Genomic DNA, 20,999 nt, shown 5'->3' with positions numbered 1-20,999 from the left:
CAGTCTTTGATGGTATTTCTCAGTCAGGCGGCCCTTGATTCCCTCATGTTCAAACTGATGGGCTTACATCGCCCCCAGATATTTGTATGTCTCTTCCTTTGCCTTGGCTTCAATCTCTTTACTGGTCTTCAGCTAGTATCCTTGATGGTCTTGCATTTGTCTAGGTCAAGTTGCATCCTGATATCTGCGCTTGAACTCCTTGATGATCCGGAGTAACTGTTGTAGTTTATTCTCAGTTGTAGCATAGAGTTTGACGTCATCCATGTACACCAGATGAGAGAGGGTGTACAGGTTCTTCCTCACATCTTTTAGGATGCATCCAGACAGTGGGTTGAGTGCTAGACAGAACCATAGTGGGCTCAATACATTCACCTCGAAGATTCCTCTTCTGATGAGTATTGATCTAGTCATGATGTTCTCTGTATATGGTGGTCCTCCATTTTGCCATGATTGCTTCTAGGAAGTGTATCAGTGTCAGGTTGACTTTGTAGAGCTTCAATGTCTCTATCAGCCAGCTATGGGCACAGAGTCGAAGGCCTTGCAGTAGTTGATGTAGGCCATGTACAGGTTGCAGTGCTTCTTATAGGCTTGCTTCATAACTGAAGTGTCAATGGTCAATTGCTCTTTGCATCCTTTGCTCATCTGGCAGGATCTTGTACATTCTTGGAGACAGGTGATTGTTCTGTACTTTGTTGAGTTTGTGGTATCTTTGTCCTTAGCCTTCAGGTTAGGTGATTCCTTAAGTCAAAGACTCTGGGATTCATTTTGATCTGGTTGAACTGCTCCACTATGTGTGCAGCTGAACTTCTTGTACCAGTAGTTGTGGAAATTACACTTCAACACATAAAATGTTATGAAAACAAACATACCTAATCTTGACTAATTTTATGCTGCTGAACATGAAAATTTATTACATTAAAATTTATTGATTGGCTTTTGTTTTCGAATTACAGTTGGGGTCTTATATTAGCGAGTTACTCTACTTTATCAACTAGTCTCTCGGCAAAACGAATGACAACACTGCAGTTTCAGTACCACCACACTCTTATCATGTGATCGGTAACTGTCATCTCGCTCTGCATCACATAATAAATTGCAGCCTCAAAAAAAATGCAATCTCATGTGAGATTGCCATTTTTTGCTCGAGATCTCTCATCTTTAATAGCAGTATCTCCATAGAACTACATTCAGACTGTTACTCACACCATGCCATTGCAGTTTCTGGTGCAGTAAAGGCCTCCACATGAGTGGGCTTTCACATGCATTAAGTGGCAGGAGTAATATTTCAGCATAGCAACCAGTGCACTAAAAGTAAATATTGTCATTTTTTGGGGGGGGGGGGCAACGGTGTTTCGGATAATCGACATTTTACTGTACTTTGCAAAATTCCAAGCGGCACGTGAGGGTAGTTTTTTAAAAGATTTGGCCAGTTTTGGCACACACCCTTAAAAAGGTTTGCCACCCCTATGACAACATTTTGTACTCAAAATAAAGACTATGATAAATTCTATCAAACTGAAGGTGAACTCACTGTTTGTAAGGATGTTGATGGTCTAATTGCAGCAATGAACATGAGGCACATTCCTGAAGAATGCTGACTATTTATAGATTCTTCTAAGGTTAGTCTTAAAGCTGTGTTATTACACAACGGAAATATGCTGTCTTCAATACTGCTTATGCATGCCTTCCACAAAAAAGATACAAATGCAAGCACGGAGAACATCCTCCTAGGTGTACACTATCAAAAGTATGAGTAGATGATGTGTGGTGATTTAAAGATAAGCGCCATTTTATTAGGACTACAAAAAAGTTACACTAAGTATTGTTGCTTTCTCTGCAAGTGAGATAGCCGTGCCAAGGATATGCACTACGAGAAGAGGAGTTCCCCTCAATGAAAATCATTAACACCTGGAATGAAGAACGTAGCATTTGAACCTCTGTTAGATCCAAATAAAGTTTTGCTTCCACCACTCCACATCAAACTGGGGCTCATGAAAAATTTCATGACTGCTTTGGAAGTGAATGGTTTTGCATTCACATATTTCCAAGAGAAATTCCCAAGGCTTAGTATAGAGAAGATTAAGGCATTTTCATTGGGCCACAAATAAGGCAACTTTTCAAAGATGAACAGTTTGAAAGTGATAGAGAGAAATCAGCATGGAAAACATTTCGAAATGTTTTGACTGGTTTTCTAGGAAATGTTAAAACTGGCAACTACAGGCAGCTTGTGGATCATGTGATTACTTCTTATGAAAAACTGGGGTGCAACATGTCATTGAAGATGCATTTCTTGCACTCACACCTGGATTTCTTCCTGCCAAACTGCACTGCCATCAGCGACGAACATGGTGAGCACTTCCATCAAGATATCACAGCAATGGAACAAAGATACTAAAGCAAATGGAGTGCCACCATGTTAGCCGATTATATTTGGATTGTGAAAAGAGATACTCCCCAAGTTTGATACAGGTATGTTCGTAGCTACACCGGGTGGGTAAAGTGTCTGCCTGGCAACCCAAAGGTTGCGTGTGGGTTCGAATCCCGCCTCGGGCTTGGATCAAAGTACTGCAAAAATCTTGGGAAGTGCATTATGGCCACAGAAGCCGATGCGCCAACAGCTACCAAAAAAAAAAAAAAAAAAAAAAAATTATACTACATCTTAATAAAAAATACCTTGTATAAATATAAAAAATGTTTTTCCAATCTGCCATTTTAACCTCCACTTTTGGGGTGCCATGTTTAGCACCCCAAAATCTGTAAAGTGAACTTACTTTCATGCTTGTAGCAAGATATGACCCAAAATTCATTGTTCAGTGTAATTATAATAGTAATCAGACATAACAAACCATCCTATGCACTTGGTACTAGTACCCATCATGGGGCAGAAATAATCCCATTTAAAAAAAAAAAAAAAAAGAGAGAAAGTTTATTTATAATAGTAAATATTATAGGCTTCCCAGAGAACATTTACATAGCCAGTCTGCTATTTTAGGCACTATTTCCATGTGTAGCACCCCAAAATTTATAAAGTAAACTTACTTTCATGCCCATAACAAGATATGACCAAATATTTATTGTTCAGTGTTATCTATTCCTGGGGTTCTCCAGTTGTGGGACTTCCTGAACAACTGTTGTACGTCTTCCTCCCGAATCTCCCATTCTGTTATCTCTTTACGTTTTTGATTTTCTTCCTTTCTAGATCTATCCAGGGGATATGGCTGTTATGGCTAACTTTGCTTCTCCACAAGTTGTCCCAGAGCCTCTTGAATGCCTTCTGGTTGAGGAGTCCATTACCCTTCTTTCTCTTCTCATTTAATTTTCCTGTAGAAGGTTGTCTGGATTTTCATAAAAAATCCTGCTGTCTGTCTGAGCACTCTCTCTGTATTGGCAAAGTATTTTGCTGAGTGTCAGGAGTTTCTGCTTGAGGGTGTCAAGGTATTCTTCCTTCCTCTGATTAAGGGTCTAGTGTTTGCTGTGGATGTTGTCTTTCTAGGGAATGACCTTCACTTTTCTGATCAGCCTCTTATTTCTGTTAGCCCATTGGTATTGAATCAGTTGGTCTATCTTCACTCATCTCTTCTGTCCTCTGCTGTAACCTTTTTTTCCCAGGTTGGTCATTCCTTGTCTTTGCATTTTGTGTTATGTTGTTCTCTGGTTTCCCTTCCATTCATCCTGGTGCTACAGGAGCTTAGTAAATGGCTGTGTGGATGATGTCTAGTGTTATGTCATTGTCGTTGAGATAATCTGGTATTATTTGTCTATTGAGGCGGTCTGTGACTTGCCACAGGATTCTATTGGATTTCTGTTTTGGTATGATGTGGGTCTTCGTGGGGTGCATTCCCTTGAAGTTCCTGGGTTGTAGTTCTTGTACTTGCTGTTTCTGCTCCAGTTCTGGTTCCGTTTTGTCCGTATTCATTGTTGTTTGTAATTTATCACTCACATCCTGCTTGATTTTTTTTTTCAAGATTGCAAGAGCTGTCACCTTGACGTTGGTCTGTCTCCAGTCTGCTATTCGCTGTTCAATGGCCTGAATGGTCAGGAACTGTTCCAACCACTTGGTGTGTAGTTTCATCATATACATTATCATGTCTGGCTCTAACTTCGCTATTTCATAGTATTATCGCATGGTGAATGTATTCATTTCCATACCACAACACAACACAGTCCCTATCAGAAAATCTGAATCTTGATACAGATAATCATCATCAATATCATCAGCCATTTTCAATCCACTGCAGGGTGAAGGCCTCTCCAACAACTTTCCAGTTTCTTCTGTTTTGTGTCATGGTCATCCATTTACTACCCACAAACTCACAAATTTCATCTATCCATCTCCGTCGTTGTCTTCCAGGTTTTCTTCTAGCTCCTCTTGGGTACTATTCTGTTATTCTCTTAGTCCATCTGTCATCATGTCGTGCTGTGTGTCTTGCCCAAGACCATTTTGTTCTTTAGTTTTGATAAGAATGTCCTTTACTTGAGAAACACATGGATTACTGCCTAATCCATGTGTTTCGCTTCTTATCTAACAGTCTAATTCTCAATATAATTTGTTCCATTCTTCACTGTGTAGTTCTCAGCTTCTCTTCCATTCTTTTGATGAGTGCCTAAGTTTCACTTCCATAAGTCATGGTGGCTAGTATACATTGGTTCATTATTTTACGTTTCAGACAAATTGGGATATTGCTCCTCAGTATGTGACCATATTTCCTGAATGCTATCCATCCAAAATTTATTCTTTTCGTGACTTCCAGCCATTTATCATTATTACAGCTAATGACTTGTCCCAAATAAGTATATGACTCCACCTTTTCAATTACTGCTCCTTCAATTATTATATCCCTTTCTATGGCATACTTGTTTATCTTTACTTTTGTTTTAGCCATATTCATCTTTAGTCCAAAATCCTTACTAACTCTGCATAACTGATTAAGATTTTCCTCTAATTCTTGGGATCGTGGCTTATGACCACAATGTCATCTGCAAATCGTAAATGGTTTAGGTACTCTCCATTCACGTTGCCTCCTTTCTGCGATGACCAGTCTAATCTTCTGAAAGCTTCCTCAAGGATAGCAGTAAACATCTTTGAGATATTGTGTCTCCTTGTTTAACTCCTTTCTCAATTTTAAATTTGCTTTGTCTAAGTCTAATAAAGGAGGTAGCGTTCTCATATACAGTGGATTCCGGTTATTTGGGCCACCGATTAATCGGAGCAGCCGTTTATTTGGGGCAAATCTTAAAAAACAGAAACCAATCGAGAAAATAGCCAGGGTTTACTTCGCTTAATTGGGACAAAATGCCATTTAATCGGGGCAGGAGACCGCAGCACTGGAAATTACGCTACGATTGTCTCCGACAGTACCATGTGGTTCAGTCGAAATTCTGGAGGTCACGACCATAAAACAATAAAAACAATTAACAGTCACTTGTTTATTGGGCTTTTCTGTTAGTGAAATCTATCGGACAGTAAACTCGATCTTACTCAATTTGCGATAATACCAACAGCTGGAATTCTGTGGGTTATTATGGTGAAATGAGTTTACACTTCCATGAAATCTTCAATCATATAAAAAAATTAATTTTCAGATCTTCTCTTCATTCCTATTTTTAAAGCTTTGTAACTTGTTACTCTGTTCTCACTTGCGTGTATCGTGTTACTTGCAATTTGTGTGTGCCGTGTTCTTTGTTATTGATTACTTATCTTTTTACTGTTTTAAATTTTAACTCCCACGCACAAATGTCAGTGAACAGAAATCTCAACTAGTTCGTATGTACATATTACAATAAGTATTAATTATCATGTATATTCTTCTGATTTTCACGTATCATTTAATTGGTAAGGTAATAAAGGGTAAATTTGTGCTTAATATATCTTTACTTTTATAACTTGTGGATAATATTCCTCATTTTCTCTAATTAGAATCGCTGTTTAATAGAATTAAAATTCAATTCACAAACGTGATCATAATGACCGTCGCTTACTACACATCGTATAGTGAACGGTACTTTACTATGGTAAATTACCATAGTAAAATCACGGTGATTTTACTATGGTAAAATCACGTTGCAACAAACTCACTTTACCAGGTGAGTTCGTCGCAACGTGATTTGATTGTACAGTGAACTAATTGTAAAGGGGGGAGTACATTGTATTTTTTAACTATTTACGTGAAACTTTGGATAATTGGGGCAGCCACTTAATCTGGCCAAAATGCACTAGTCCCGATGTGTCCCAAATAACCAGAATGAACTGTATTTTCTTCAAAATCATAATATATCGGTATCTATGCCTTGTCTTTCCAGTGCCCGAAACATTTCCTTATGCTGTATGAAGTGAAATGCCTTTTCATAATCCACAAATGCCAGGCATAATGGTGTTTTATATTCATTTGCTTTCTCCATTAGCTGTGATATTACGTGAAGGTGATCCATAGTTGACAATCCCATCCTAAAGCCAGCTTGCTCTTTCGGTTGATTCTCATCAAGTATTCTTTCTAATCTGTTAGTAATGACCCTTGTGAACAACTTGTAGATGTGGGATAACAAGCTAATTGGTCTATAATTTCCAATTTCTAATTTATCTCCTTTCTTATGCAGCAAAACTATGATTGCATTATTCCACTCCTTAGGCGTCACATCTTTTCTAATGCATTTTCGGCGACTCCGTAGCCAGGTGGGAAGGAGCAGCAGTGCATAGCACACGCTTCTTGATTAGACCGGGGTTCGAGCCCGTCACCACCAAATATGGAGGATGCGGAAAGGTCAGGGAATGACCACCGCATATCCCGGAGCAATATGGCCTTAGTTGCTAATGCTCCTAAAAAACAAACAACACTTCTAATGCATTTTGTAAAGAGTCTTGCCAGTTTTTGTGCTATGTCTTTTCCTCCCAATTTTAACAACTCTACAGTAACTTCATTTTTCCCCTGGGGGCTTTCTGATTCTTCATTTTCTTCAACGCATGTTCTACCTCATCAGGAAGGATATCGAGTATGTTGTATGTGTTAGTAATTTGCGATCCATCTTCCCCACTGCTGGCATCATTCCTCACTCTTGTATAATTCGCTATAGTAGTCTTTTGCTATTTGAATTATGCCTTCTCTGCTATTTATAAGTACACCATCGCTATTCTTCAGTTTCAGTATCATTTGTCTTTCTGTGTTACTGCCAATGGCTGCTGATTTATGTCCTTTATTTTCCCTTAATGCTTGTTCTACTTTTCTTGTATTAAATCTTATGTCCTCTCTGAGTCTCTTTCTAATGGCGGTGCATAACTCAGTATACTCAATTTTCTCCTTGTTAGTGTTTATCTTGCTCTTCATTTGTCGTCTTTGGTTCATCATGATAAGTGTCTTTTGACTAATTTTTTTCTTCTTTGGATTTCTTTTTACCTATAGGTTTCTTGGGCTTTATCACTTTCAGAAAGTTGTAATATTCTTCGTCGATATCTTGGTCCTGAACAGTCTGCAGAAGCTCAAACTTGTTCTTAAGTTCCAGTACATACTGCTTTTTCTCCTCTCAAAGACCTTCGTATTATATACTCAAGTCAGTTTTTTTCCTTTCTTTTCTTACAGCTATATCAAGTGTTCATCTTACCATTCTGTGATCACTTCCAACATTTACATTATTCAGGATGGTAACATCATTCACGATACACCCAGGGTCCCAAGCTGGATATCATCATTCTTCTCTTTCTTGGTGATTCCTTTCTACTTCTGTCTGTCTCTTTCTCACTCTGAGGGTAACTCGGGACTTTTTTTGCTGGTGCAGCATAAGCCTCAGGCTTCCTTGCACCATATGGCTAATAATAATAATATCTTCTGTTAGTGAGGATGAAGATACAGACAATACCATGTAGCAAAAAAAAGCCTCCAAACTGAAGTAGTGTCAGGCCCTACTCCAAGGCTCTTTATGCCAACCGGGCTAGCCGAGTGGGTAAAGTACCTGCCCGGCAACCCAAAGGTTTCGGGTTCGATTCTCGCCTCGGGCTTGGATCAAAGTACTGCAAAAACCTTGGGAGGTGCAATATGGCCACAGAAGCCGATGCGCCAACAACTACCAAATCAAAAAAAAAAAAAAAAAGGCTCTTTATCATTTACTCAGTGACTTACTGGGAAAATGCCACCATTCTTCTCACTAAAGAGTTTAGAGGAGTTTGCAGAATCCCCTTAATCAGTTTGAGGCTTTGCTCTCAAAATTTCTTAATTGAAACCAAAAATTTTCGAAAAATCTGAACAGCCACCCTTAGCAACTTTAATTGGAGGGATTATGATCATTGTGATACTCCTCAAAACATTAAATTCATCAAAAGGTATCAAATTAGAGTGGAACCTCCTTGATATTATAAGCAAAATGTCTGCTCTGAATTGAAGTCTCTATGAATGATGAACAGCAAAGAAAGGACTTCTGTAGTAGGGAAGGGATTTTAGTACCAACCAGAAACCTCTTCCTCACTTTTAATTCTTCACTGTCTCCTGACCCAATAACTACTGGTTATCTGCACATCCATACATCCCAAACCTTTTGAGATTATATGCCAAAAATATGGGTACTCACATGTGGCCTATTGTGGACACTTGCCTGCATTCATTGTAGTGCAAGAGACCACAAGAGCAAGGCATGTTTCGCCACAAACCCTCTTATGTAAATTGTTGAGGTGACCCTGAATACCCTAAGGCATGCTAGTAGCAGAAACAAGCAAAAGAAATGCAAAACAGAACACATCGGGAGGCAAGAAAACTGGTAATGCCAATAAGTAGCAGTAAGTCTACATACATGCAGAAATTCTATATTCTCTATTATGTAGCACAGAGCATAACGGAAAGTAAAATAAAATGAAGTTGTAATTAAACTTGGTTTAATGTTAAATACATACAATAAACAGTAAAAGGTTACCGTTTATCATATGTATTTAACATTAAATCTAGTTTAACTACAACATAATAGAGAATATAGAATAATGAATCCATATGTGAAGAAGGTTTCAGTGAAGCATTCCATTGGAACTTAAACTGAAATGACCATCCCACCAAAGCATCTTTTGCTTCTATTCATTGCAATTCTCATAAACTTATAGAGCTCTCATAAACAAGTACAAAATACTCAATTCCTTCCACTCCCATATCATACCTCCTATATTTCTACCTGTGACAAAACCAAATAATACAGAGAAGACAAAAAATCCTGACCTGCAACCTACAACAAATGAAGAAAGAGATATAGAGGTGAAGGAGATAACTTAAAGATGAATCTTGGAGCTCTTTGCAGAGGAAAATACAAACACTGAACAGGTTTCATCCTTCCCTACAAGAAACTACTGAGAAAACAAGCATCAGCCACTCAAAAATACTTAGACAGATGCAGTAAACCTAAATAATGTTCACATTCAAATTTTTACAGTATAACTGCCATGGATTTTACTGAAATTGTGTTTATATCATGTCCCTCCTGCATAAGTATGAGCTAAGATACTTCTGCTTACAGGATACATATATAAAGGCAAATGAGGATCATCCCTTCATAATTGCACATCCTCCAGAAAGACAGAGATGGTGATGGACCTACCTATGGAGGAGTTGCTATCCTTGTGGGTAAAACTTACAACTGTCATGTAATCATGAGATGAGATATAATTCTCATCCGTCCCTAACTCAAGGTCCAGCAGATACTATATTTTCTTTGATGTTCATTTGACATCTGCTTTTGCTGAATCCCAAACCACATTGAGATCAGTGGTAATGAACTGATAGGTGACACTACAAATCAGCACAGCTGCAGGACAGTCATAGCCTGCTTGTCCTTATATAGTCAGATAATATATAAGGCAAAGTATGATGAGACATATTTTATCTGAGTGTCCAGGTTATAGACACCAACATGTTTTATATTTTACTGCTTTTAGCCATCTGACTGAGCTTTTTATCCAACAATGACCATGTGTCAGCTGTTTTTAGTTATTTAAAATTTACCTTTCTATACCTATTTATCTTTTTTGTTATACATTTTGACATAGTGAACTAATCTGACATAGTGAACTAATGTCACCAAATTCTTACCTCTTTTCTTTTATATGACCTGGTTTTGGCTTATTATAGCCTTAGTTCCTGATGCACCAAAAAAACCCTTAACCAAACCAAATCTGATTATTTTCAGATTTAAAGAATGAAATCAAATGTCACAAATTAATTTTACATCACATTGAACAGAATCATATAAGTTAACTAAAAATTCAAACTATGACCATTTCTAAGAGAGATACTGTGGGATTAGATCACTTTCACTGTGACATAATAAAACATCTCATGAGTAAATTACTGTACAGCCTTTTGTTACTATTATATATATATATGATTTATTTACTATTATTCTATATTTGCTACTGTATATTATAATGTTTTGCTACTATTTCTTATAGATATTAATTGCTTTGAAGCATTTGCATTCCAAAAACATTGTTCACTGTGATTTAAAACCAGAAAATGTACTCCTGTCTTCAAATTCTGATTTCCCTCAGGTAAGTGCTAATTTTTGATAATGATACAAAATATTATGTTTTAAATAAATAATTGTAACTGGTTGGTGAATAAATTGTTCTATGTGAATGGAAAATAAAAGCACCATGCAAAAAATAGAGGGAATGCAATTTATATTGCCAATTAAAAAAACACAACTTATGAGCTCATGATTCCTCAAAGTAGAAAGGTATTCTATCATGATGTTGATTATTTGTTTAAGGCAGTGGTTTTCAACCTTTTTTTAATAACGGCACCCCTACTCAATTTTCTGCCTGTTAGATCTGATTCTCTCTCTGTATATATATAATATATATATAAATATTTATATATAAATGAATATATATATATATATATATATATAATATTAAAAAATATATGTTATATGCTATTTTTTACAATAATATAATTATAAAAATTACATTTCATAATAGAAATTTATATATATATATATATATATATATATATATATATATATATATATACATACATACATACAGTATATAATTTTATTCTTTATATAGAGGTACTAAATAAGCTATTTAGTACCTCTATAATTGTAGAGGTACCTCTATAATATTATAGAGGTACTAAATAGAAGTACTCGTTTTATCAAAAAGATAAAAGGTCACCATAAAATTAAAAAGATACTGTACACCTTTTTATAATGAAATAAACATATAAATTAAAAAATAATAATAAGTTTAAGTAACTTAAATCCAAATTATGTGGCACCCCTGGAATGTTGTTGCGGCACCCCGGTTGAAAACCACTAGTTTAAGGGCTTTACGGTGCAAGGACAGTAAAGCCCTTAAACCAGTGGTTGTCAGCCATCATTATCCCATTCCATTTACTCTAATATCATTTTTCCATATTCTTGACTGCTCGGCAAAACCTTTAAAACCCTGATGTTCACTCACTGGATCAAAACGTTCTTTGAAAGTATTCAAGGTAGCTGTACTTTAGTGTTCTTCTAAAGACAGCACAACCTGTAATATAATAGGGTATTCCTGACCTGTAAGGCAAGCTCTCTTATGACAGCAAGGCAAAAGTCACAAATTCATTTTTCTTACTGAGTACCTATCAAAAAGATAAAAGGCGTTAAGAAGCATAATTTTGAAAAATATGATCTGCTGGTTTCTTGTACCAAAAAATTGTCTTTTCTTTCACAAGAATAATATTTCGTCTTTATGATCTACTCAAGACTCATATATCTGTGGTATTCAGTGGTATTCAGCAACAGCTTTGGACTTCATTTTTGTTTTCCCTCAACAATATTGTGCAAGTTTATAGCTTCAATGGATGAGTGGAATGTTTTTTTTATTTATTTATTTTTTTATTTTTAGCTGATGCTGAAGCTTATTTTCTTATATCATATGCCTCTATTGATGCTGATTTCTACTGAATTTGAGCATGAAATGGTAGAAGCCGGAAAAAAAGTGAGGGAAATCAAAAATGAAGCCCAAAGCTGTTGCTGAATACCACAAATACATGAGTCTTGAGTAGATCATAAAGACAAAATACTATTCATGTGAAAGAAAGACAATTTTTTGGTACAAAGAAACTAGTAGATCATATTTTTCAAAATTATACTTCTTAATGCCTTTCATCTTTTTGATAAGTACTCAGTAAGAAAAATTAATTTGTGACTTTTGCCTTGCTGTCATAAGAGAGCTTGCCTTACATGGTCAGAAATATCCTATTATATCATAGGTTGTGCTGGCTTTAGAAGAACATTTTTGTATGCACTTGTGAAATTCTTTCTGAATCTGATGTATAAAAAAAATGTCATTCATGCCTTCAGTCTGGGCAAAGGAAAAATACAATGTATTGTTGCTTTAGCATAAAGATTCTCAGCGAAATATAAAGTGAAGTTGAATATATCGAAAATAAGATCGATAATTAACCAGAAATAATTTCCTGCAAAAGCTATGTGACACTTTCTATTGAGTATGGGGGGGGGACTTAATTCCTGAATAATATTTAATGAAGAATGATATACAATCAGAATCTAGGACAAATATTATAAATTATGCTAACAGCAAATGGAATGCACTCTCTCAAATATAGGTGGCAGCAAGCATATTAATGGTGGCTTTATTTAAAATGTTTGTACATTTGTTTTGTTTTTTTGCCAAAGCAACTAACTACAATGAATACGATGTGTCAGCATATATGTTTGTAAATTTCAATCTAGAAATTATCTAGAAAAATGCCTATTTTTCTAGATAAAAACCTCAGTGTTTCTGCTTGGTAAAAATCATAAAATCAGGAGTTATGTGGTTTTTGCCCTCCATATAACGTGAAACCAGCTTGCTGGAATTTAAGTCCAGGTCTTTTTTCACATGATGTGGAAGATGACAGAAACTGATCTACTACCCATGATGAGTTATTGAACATGCATTTAGTAAAGCTCATTCCCTGTGATGCAAATATGTGACACTTTCTATTGAGTATGGGGGGGAAGACTTGATTCCTGAAAAATATTTAATGAAGAATGATATACAATCAGAATCTAGGACAAATATTATAAATTATGCTAACAGCAAATGGAATGCACTCTCTCAAATATAGGTGGCATCAAGCATATTAAAAGAGTCAAGTTTGAACATAAGTTTATTGTAGGAAAAATTTGGAAGTTGAACAAATTATAATGTTTTCAAGTTATTTCCCTTTTGTTTTTATTTTGCCATAAAGATATCCTCTTAACTTATAACAGATATTGTATTTTTGAATTCAAAGTTTTGGACATCTAGATAAAAAAATTTCCAGAATGTGTTTTTTGGAAAAGGTGATCTTTCCCTAAAAACACAACATAGTCACCTTAACTATATTATATATAGTTAACATGAGGCCTCCAGTTAAGGTAACATAGTCATCTTTACTGGAGGCCTCATTTTAAGAAGGATGTAGAGCTGTTGGAACGAGTACAGAGAAGGGCAACAAGATTAGTGAATGGAATGAATACGATGGCTCTTACAAAGACAGGCTTAAGTTTTTCAAGTTACAGTCTCTGGAGACTAGGCACCTGCGAGATGATCTGATTGAGGTGTATAAAGCCTTGAATGGTTTGAGCATGCTCAATGCTGATGGGATTCTTCCTCTAGCTCAGAATAATCACCTGAGAGGGCATAAATTCAAATTGAGGAAAGACAGCTATAGGATAGATATGCGGAAGTTTGCCTTTAGCCAGCGGGTGGTTGATTGCTGGAACAAACTTCCATCTGTCGTTGTAGAAGTTGATAGCTTAAACAGATTCAAGGCAGAACTAGACAAACATTTGAAGCGAGTGGATGTGTGAAATGAGAAGGGTGTGTGTTTTTTTTTTTTTTTGCTGATGCTATATAAGCTTGCTTTCTTGCATCATGTGTCCTTGCTAATGCTAATATACTCAGTTGCTTTTGTGAAAGTTAGTACAGCCAGGCCTCGCGTAACGCGAGTTCAATTAACACGTTTTTCAGTTACCACTATTTGATAAAATTATGCCACTTTTCACTTTACATGAAGCAAATTTCCAGTTAACGTGATCTTTTTTTATATGATAGCTGAAAAAGATTTGAATCGAGCACTAAGCTTACCGAACATCGAACAGGCAATAAACAAGTGTTTGCCTGCTGCCCAACTCAGTGTGTTCTTTCAACTATCAGAAGCAGACATATTACTTGTTTGTCTTCTGCTAATAAAGTCGTGTACAGACTTGCATTTAAAAATTCTAATTTTTAAATGCAAAAAAAAAAAAATTTTAATTTTTAAATGAGCCAGATGAAAATGTTACTGCAAAGGAGATGGCAGTGAAAGAACTAGATGAAATCTTTCATATTGCAGAGCACCTCAAACAAAAGGTTTGAGGTTCTCTGTGATATTTATTTCGCCAGGGCCTAGAGAAGATTGCTGTCGGTTATCGGAAATTAATTGATTAAAAAAAGAAAAGTCAAGACTGTTCAAACGACTCTGTTCAAATATTTCCGTAACAAATAGTTTCTTCATTGTGTATTTTATGCAATAAACATTTAATTCTATAATTATTTTTATTTTCTTTTATATGGTATACCGTTAAAAACTTATTTAAAAGGAATTTTTAAAATATTTTATGGACATTCCTCTAAAGGTCACAGACCAATTATAATTTTTGCTATTGATTATTATATTCAATTGATGTGTTTCCATTTTGCCCAATACTCGCTGGACAAATTAATCGTGTTAATCAAAGCCGGCCTATACTATGTTGTTACGTCATCAAGTACACATCCACGATGCTGACTTCCTGCTGTACACTGACCTTCACTATTCCCAAAAAGTAGATTTCCTCAGTTGTGCCATCAGAGTCATTTCCTCACTACACACTATTCTTGGGCAACAAGACTTTATAAAGTATATACAGTGGAGCTGGTGTCATCAAATTTATCATGACAGAAGCATATTGACCTTCTTAAAACTGGTGTATGTAACATGTCACAATCCACTTAGTCCTCAGCAAAATTGGAAATAGCAAAAACAAACAGTGAAACTGTTTTTGCTATTTCCAATACTGCTTTGGTACCCATTTTTGTTGCTCAGGTTGCTTGCCATTATCAACTTCCTGTAAGAAGAGAAAACACACATAATAATTGTTATTACTCTTATACACCATCCTATAAGTGAATGCTGCTTATTGTGATCATGAATAATGTTATCATTCATTTAATGATAACATTTTTATGAAATTCTGATCCAACTTATATTAATACATAGAAAAAATTACATTTATTGTAATCAATGCTTCAGTTTACGTTATCACTTTATTTTTCTTATTGCAGTTTACGCACATGTAGTGAAAAGAATTACATATCATCTCGATTTGTTCTTGAACTCTAACACATTGCATATCCATTTACTGCTGTTGCTTTATACAGTACATGTGGTTTTTCAGTGTCATTTCTCCATGAAAAAAAGTACTGTATCTGTGCTCCTACCATTGTGACTGTTTTACAGTAGAGCAATAACCCTTTTCTAATTCTTCTTGATTTTAATATTTTCTTTTTGTTTTTAATGGCTTATATCAATTTCCAGAAACATTATGACAGTTTAATTTTGATTAATGACTTTCTAAAAGAAATAGTGGACAGTCAAATTAAAGTATTTTTTATTTCTTGATTTTTAATGTTTTCTTTCTGTTCACTTCCATGTTTTTATGTACACATTTCCGTTCTACATCAATAAACAACATTGAGCAGCTGCAGCATTGTTTCTTCAGTAATTGTTATCAATTAAACTGTGTCCCATGGTAATCACAACAAGCTGTGTCCACTGTATATATATTTTTTCCACTATATATTTTGTTACTTTTAGTTAAATTGTGCATGCACGCATTTGTGTTTTCTGTGTACTTTCAGGTGAAGCTTTGCGATTTTGGTTTTGCTCGCATAATAGGAGAAAAATCATTTCGTAGATCTGTTGTTGGAACACCTGCATATTTAGGTAAGAAAAAAGCATGGTTAGCATTTGCAAATATGAGAATTAACTATGAGAATTTTTATGACTATTTATTAAAATTTATTAATATAAATTTTATAGAACTTTTTGAGCTTTATTTCTAATATATGCATTTATATGCATTTTAGAGCATTAGAACACACAAGTCCAAAATTTGAATAAAAGAATGCTTCACTATATGAGTAGAAAATAAACTCAAAAATAAAATTTAATGAGAAGAATAAACTGCCAATTTATAAATTTCTGTAAAACTGAATTTCTGTAATAATCAAATTGATCACTTAGAATAAGAAATAAAATTAGAAACTACTGTAACAATGGAATTACTAAATTATGTTTACAGTGGCAAGGGCCCTGACTTATACAATGTCAGGACCGTGGAAGGGTATCTGGGGTCCATATGCAAAGTATAATTTAGAGTACCCATTTTAAATAAATAAAAATAATAATAAAATGTATGTTGTGTGGTTACTGTTTATTAGTGTACATTGCCAAAAACTAACTGGACACTTGCATGTTTCAAAGAACCTTTTATTGATATAGTATTCAAACTCGTTGAACATGGCCACAACAGCACCAATCCAGGAACTTGATTGCCACACCTCACATAATAACCATTTTGGATTAGTATTGCTATTAGTAGCTTCAGATGATGCAGTGTAACAAGCTTAAACACCATCAACCATAAGAATAAACAAACAAAAAAAAAACACTATTACCCACTTCATCTGATCATCTCTTCTAATAATTAAGGACCCACAGCTTTTGGTTCTTACAATTATTAATTGCCCTTATTAATTGCATTTTATATTTATTTCAGGTAAATTGATTTTTTAACTTACAGGTTCTCCCTATTCTTCCATAGTTACTACACCTTATAGCTCAACTCCCCTACCATATACACAAATATACTGATTTTTACCTTTTTTGTCTATATATTAATATATATATTATAATATATTATTTATAATTTTGTTTATTTTTATTTATAAATTTTATTTATAATACTTATATATATATATATATATTATATATGAGAATAATAGTGATTGTAGTGTGCCGCAAAATTTTAGCATCTTTAAAAATGTGCCACAACAACAAAAAGGTTGAGAAACATTGATCTAGTGTCATAGGAGCAACAGTTAAGATTAGATCCACATTTAATTTACTCAATCCATTTAAGACAGGCTGGTAGGCCACCTCATGGGGAGTTCAATTCTCTTATTGATATACAGTAATTTTGCCAGCACAAACAAGGAAGGAAAGGTGCCACCGTAGCCAGGTGGGAAGGAGCAGCAGTGTGTAGCACACGCTTCTTGATTAGACCGGGATTCGAGCCCATCACCACCAAATACCGAGGATGCGGAAAGGTCAGGGAATGACCACTGCATATCCCGGAGCAATATGGCCTTATATGCAACAACAACAAACAAGGAAGTGATTTTCAAGAAAGCAAGCTTATGCAGCATCAGCCAAAAAAAAAAAAAAAAAAACCCACTTCCACTTCACCCCTCTGTTCGTTCAAAATACCTGTCCAGCTGAGCCTTAAACTTATTTAGGCTATCAACCTCCACCACAAGGGATGGAAGTCTGTTCCACCAACCAACCACCCGCTGGCTAAAGGCAAATTTCCGCACGTCTATCCTACATCTGTCTTTCCTCAATTTCAATTTATGCCCTCTCAGGTGATTTTTCTGAGCTAGAGGAAGAATCCCATCAGCATTGAGCATGCTTAAACCATTCAAGGCTTTATACACCTCTATCAGATCACCTCGCTGGTGCCTAGTCTCCAGACACTGTAATTTGCAAAACTTAAGCCTTTCTTCGTAAGAGCACCCCTTTGTTCCATTCACTAATCTTGTTGCCCTTCTCTGTACTCGTTCCAGCAGCTCTACATCCTTCTTGAAATGAGGCCTCCAGACCTGTATACAGTACTCTAGGTGTGGCCTGACCATCGCCTTATACATTGGAATAATCACCTCCTTATCCCTGCTGGAAAAATTCCTGTATATCATTGACAATACTCCATGAGCTACTCTTGCAGCCCGTCTGCACTGCTCAGAGAACTTCATATCTGCCTGCACAACCACCCCCAAGTCCCTTTCATTCTCTACCACTGTCAGTGTAGTACCACAGAGTTGATACGTTGCTCTGGGGTTGCTGTTTCCCATGTGTAGTACTTTACATTTGTCAATGTTAAACTTCATTTGCCACCTCTCAGCCCATCTGCTCAACCTTTCCAGATCCTGTTGCAGCAGCATAGTGTCAGTAGTGTCCTTGACAACCCTGCCAACCTTTGTATCGTCTGCAAACTTGGACATTAAGCCCGATATACCATCATCAATATCATTTATAAATACAGAAAACAATAATGGACCCAACACTGAGCCCTGAGTGACTCCACTAATAACATCAGTCCACGATGAGCAGTGTCCATTGATTACCACTCTCTGTCTTCTCCCCCTCAACCACCCCTTTATCCATAGCAGCAATTTGCCTCCAATGTCACACTGCTCCAATTTGTGTAGCAGTCTTCCATGTGCAACAGTATCAAAAGCCTTTCTAAGATCCAAGTATATAATATCAAAGCTATTCCCTGCATCCAGTTCTTTTGTGACTGCATCATAGTATCCAATCAAGTTGGTCAGGCAAGCCTTCCCCTTAACAAAACCATGCTGTGTCTGAGCTATAACTGAAGTCTTGTCTAAATGATCCTGCAGTGCTTCTTTAACCAGTGCCTCCATTAATTTTCCTGGAACAGAAGTTAAGCTCACAGGTCTATAATTACTTGTGTCAGCCTTTGATCCTCCTTTGTGAATTGGGGTCACATTTGCACATTTCCAGTCTATGGGTACCTCACCTGAGTCCAAGGAAGCTCTCATAATTATGGCTAAGGGTTTGCTTACTTCCTTTGCTGCCTCCTTTAATATAACTGGATAGATCCCATCCACCCCGGGTGCCTTTCTTGTGTTTATCTTCAACAGTTTCTCCTCCACTTCACTCCCAGTTATTTCAAGATTCTGTAGCTTACTGCTAGAGTTGAATACACCTCTGGCATTCCCCTCACTGAATAACTCCTCATGTGTGAATGTCGATGCAAAATATTCATTTAGTTTGTTAGCTACCTGAGCAGGATCATCAACACTTGACCCATCAATATCAAGTGGACCAATCTGATTCATCCCCTTCCTTCTAGAGTTTACATAAGTAAACAACTCTTTGCTGTTTTTCTTTGCATCCCTTGCCAAGGATTTCTCGTAATCTGCCTTTGCCTGCCTAACCTCCTTTGTAACTTGGTTGCATATCAACTTGTATCTATCATAGGCTTCTGTGTCATGTGTTAATTTGTATGTATCCCATGCATTTTTCTTCTCTGCCATATGCCTCATTAGTTCATCTGACATCCATTTTGGCCTAAACCTTGAACAATATTTCTTAGTTGGTATGTAAAGCCTAGTAGCTTCCAAGATAAGTTCTTTGAAAGCTTCCCATTTTGAATTTGCTGTTGGTAAAATCATCAGTTGGTCCCACTGTATAGAATTTAAATACTGTCTCAGTCCATCGTAGTCGCCTTTACGGAAGCAATAACCCTTCCCTTTACCCCTAATGGTAGTTACCTCTTTGAGTAAATCCCACTTCAGCACACTGTGATCACTGCCACCTAGTGGTTCATTTATCTGCAGATTCTTAATGCATGAAGAATCACTGCTGATAATCAAATCAAGAGTATTACTCCCTCTAGTTGCCTCCCGAACATGCTGATGTAGAAAACAATCATCCAATAAATCCACAAAAGCCCTGCTAGTGTGTGAGTAACCAGCCCCCAAATTCCAGTCAATATCTGGGAAATTAAAATCTCCCATTATAAGACACTCTGATTTACTGGCCCACTCTATTTCCCTGTACAGTTCCTTATTATACTCAGAGTCATTAGGCCTATAGCACACTCCTACTCTCAATTTTGATCTCCCAATGTTTATGTCACACCAAACTGACTCCACACTGCACTGTCCAGCGATGTCGACTGGCTTCACTTCCTTGGTTTTTATGTGTTTCTTAACTAATAGCATAACCCTCCCCCCTTCCTAGCCTGTCTATCCTTTCTGTAGATATTGTACTCCCCAAATTGCAGTTCTGCATCCCTTATATCTGTGTGACACCACATCTCTGATATCCCAACAATATCTGCCTTCGATGTTTTGAGCAATACCTCAAATTCATCAAATTTATTTACTAAACTCCTAGTATTGGTGTACACGCAAGTATACCTGCACCTGTTTCTATTCTTAGCTACCCTAACACAACCCATGTGTTTACTTGTACCGCAATGGCTCCCAGCAGTCTCTGAAATACCATGCATCTTGTTTTTCAGGCTTCTGCACATTCTAATAGAAGCAGTGCAAGAATCTCTTTCACCTCTGCCAGTGGCTTCTTTCAATCTATTGGTCTTTGTCTCCCCCCAAGCTAGCAGTTTTCCGACCCACCTAACACTGCCTCGATAGCATCAGCAAATATTCTTGCACCCTTTCTATTTAAGTGTATCCCATCCCTGTAGAAGCAATCTCTCCTGTTAACAAGTACAGTCCAGGCTGAAAAAAATTCTACCCCTTGAGCCTTGCACAATCTTTCCAGGGCCGAATTGATCGACAAGGCTCTCATCATATACTCCCTCCTATCGTGTCTGGGCAGAATTGCAGACACTTTCAAATTCAACCCTAATTCTCGGCTTTTGTTCAACAGTGACCTGTACTTGTTAAGTAATTCTGCCGGTCTCCTACTCTTAATATTATTAGTGCCAACATGTACAACTATATCACCTTTTGTGCCCTTAAAAGATGATATTCGCTCTACAACGTCATCAACCTTTGCCCCTGGCAGACATACCCTGGTCCTGTTCCACCTATCTTTTTTACAAAGCATGTTCCCCCGTTTCCCTGACAATAGAGTCACCAACAACTACTAGTTCCTTCGGGACCAGTGCATTCTGCCTTAGGGGTTGTCTCTGTGTCACGCGATGCC

At 36.5% G+C, this 20,999-nt stretch overlaps 1 protein-coding gene across 1 annotated transcript in view; it reads left to right on the top strand.

The window, feature by feature from the left end:
* The window catches only part of LOC150088444 (serine/threonine-protein kinase D3-like), a 550,939-nt gene that overhangs the window by 420,092 nt on the left and 109,848 nt on the right, over positions 1–20,999 (top strand). Inside the window, exons 17-18 of the mRNA XM_090370161.1 lie at positions 10,412–10,510; positions 15,881–15,965. Of these exons, the coding sequence (XP_090226287.1) occupies positions 10,412–10,510; positions 15,881–15,965 (184 nt within the window). The remainder of the gene's footprint in view (positions 1–10,411; positions 10,511–15,880; positions 15,966–20,999) is intronic.

This window comes from Mastigoproctus giganteus, chromosome 3 (assembly GCF_048544385.1).
Source record: "Mastigoproctus giganteus isolate SK-2022 chromosome 3, ASM4854438v1, whole genome shotgun sequence".
Taxonomy (NCBI): domain Eukaryota; kingdom Metazoa; phylum Arthropoda; class Arachnida; order Uropygi; family Thelyphonidae; genus Mastigoproctus; species Mastigoproctus giganteus.
Note: the sequence above shows the minus strand (reverse complement) of the source record. Positions and strands in the feature narration are given on the sequence as shown.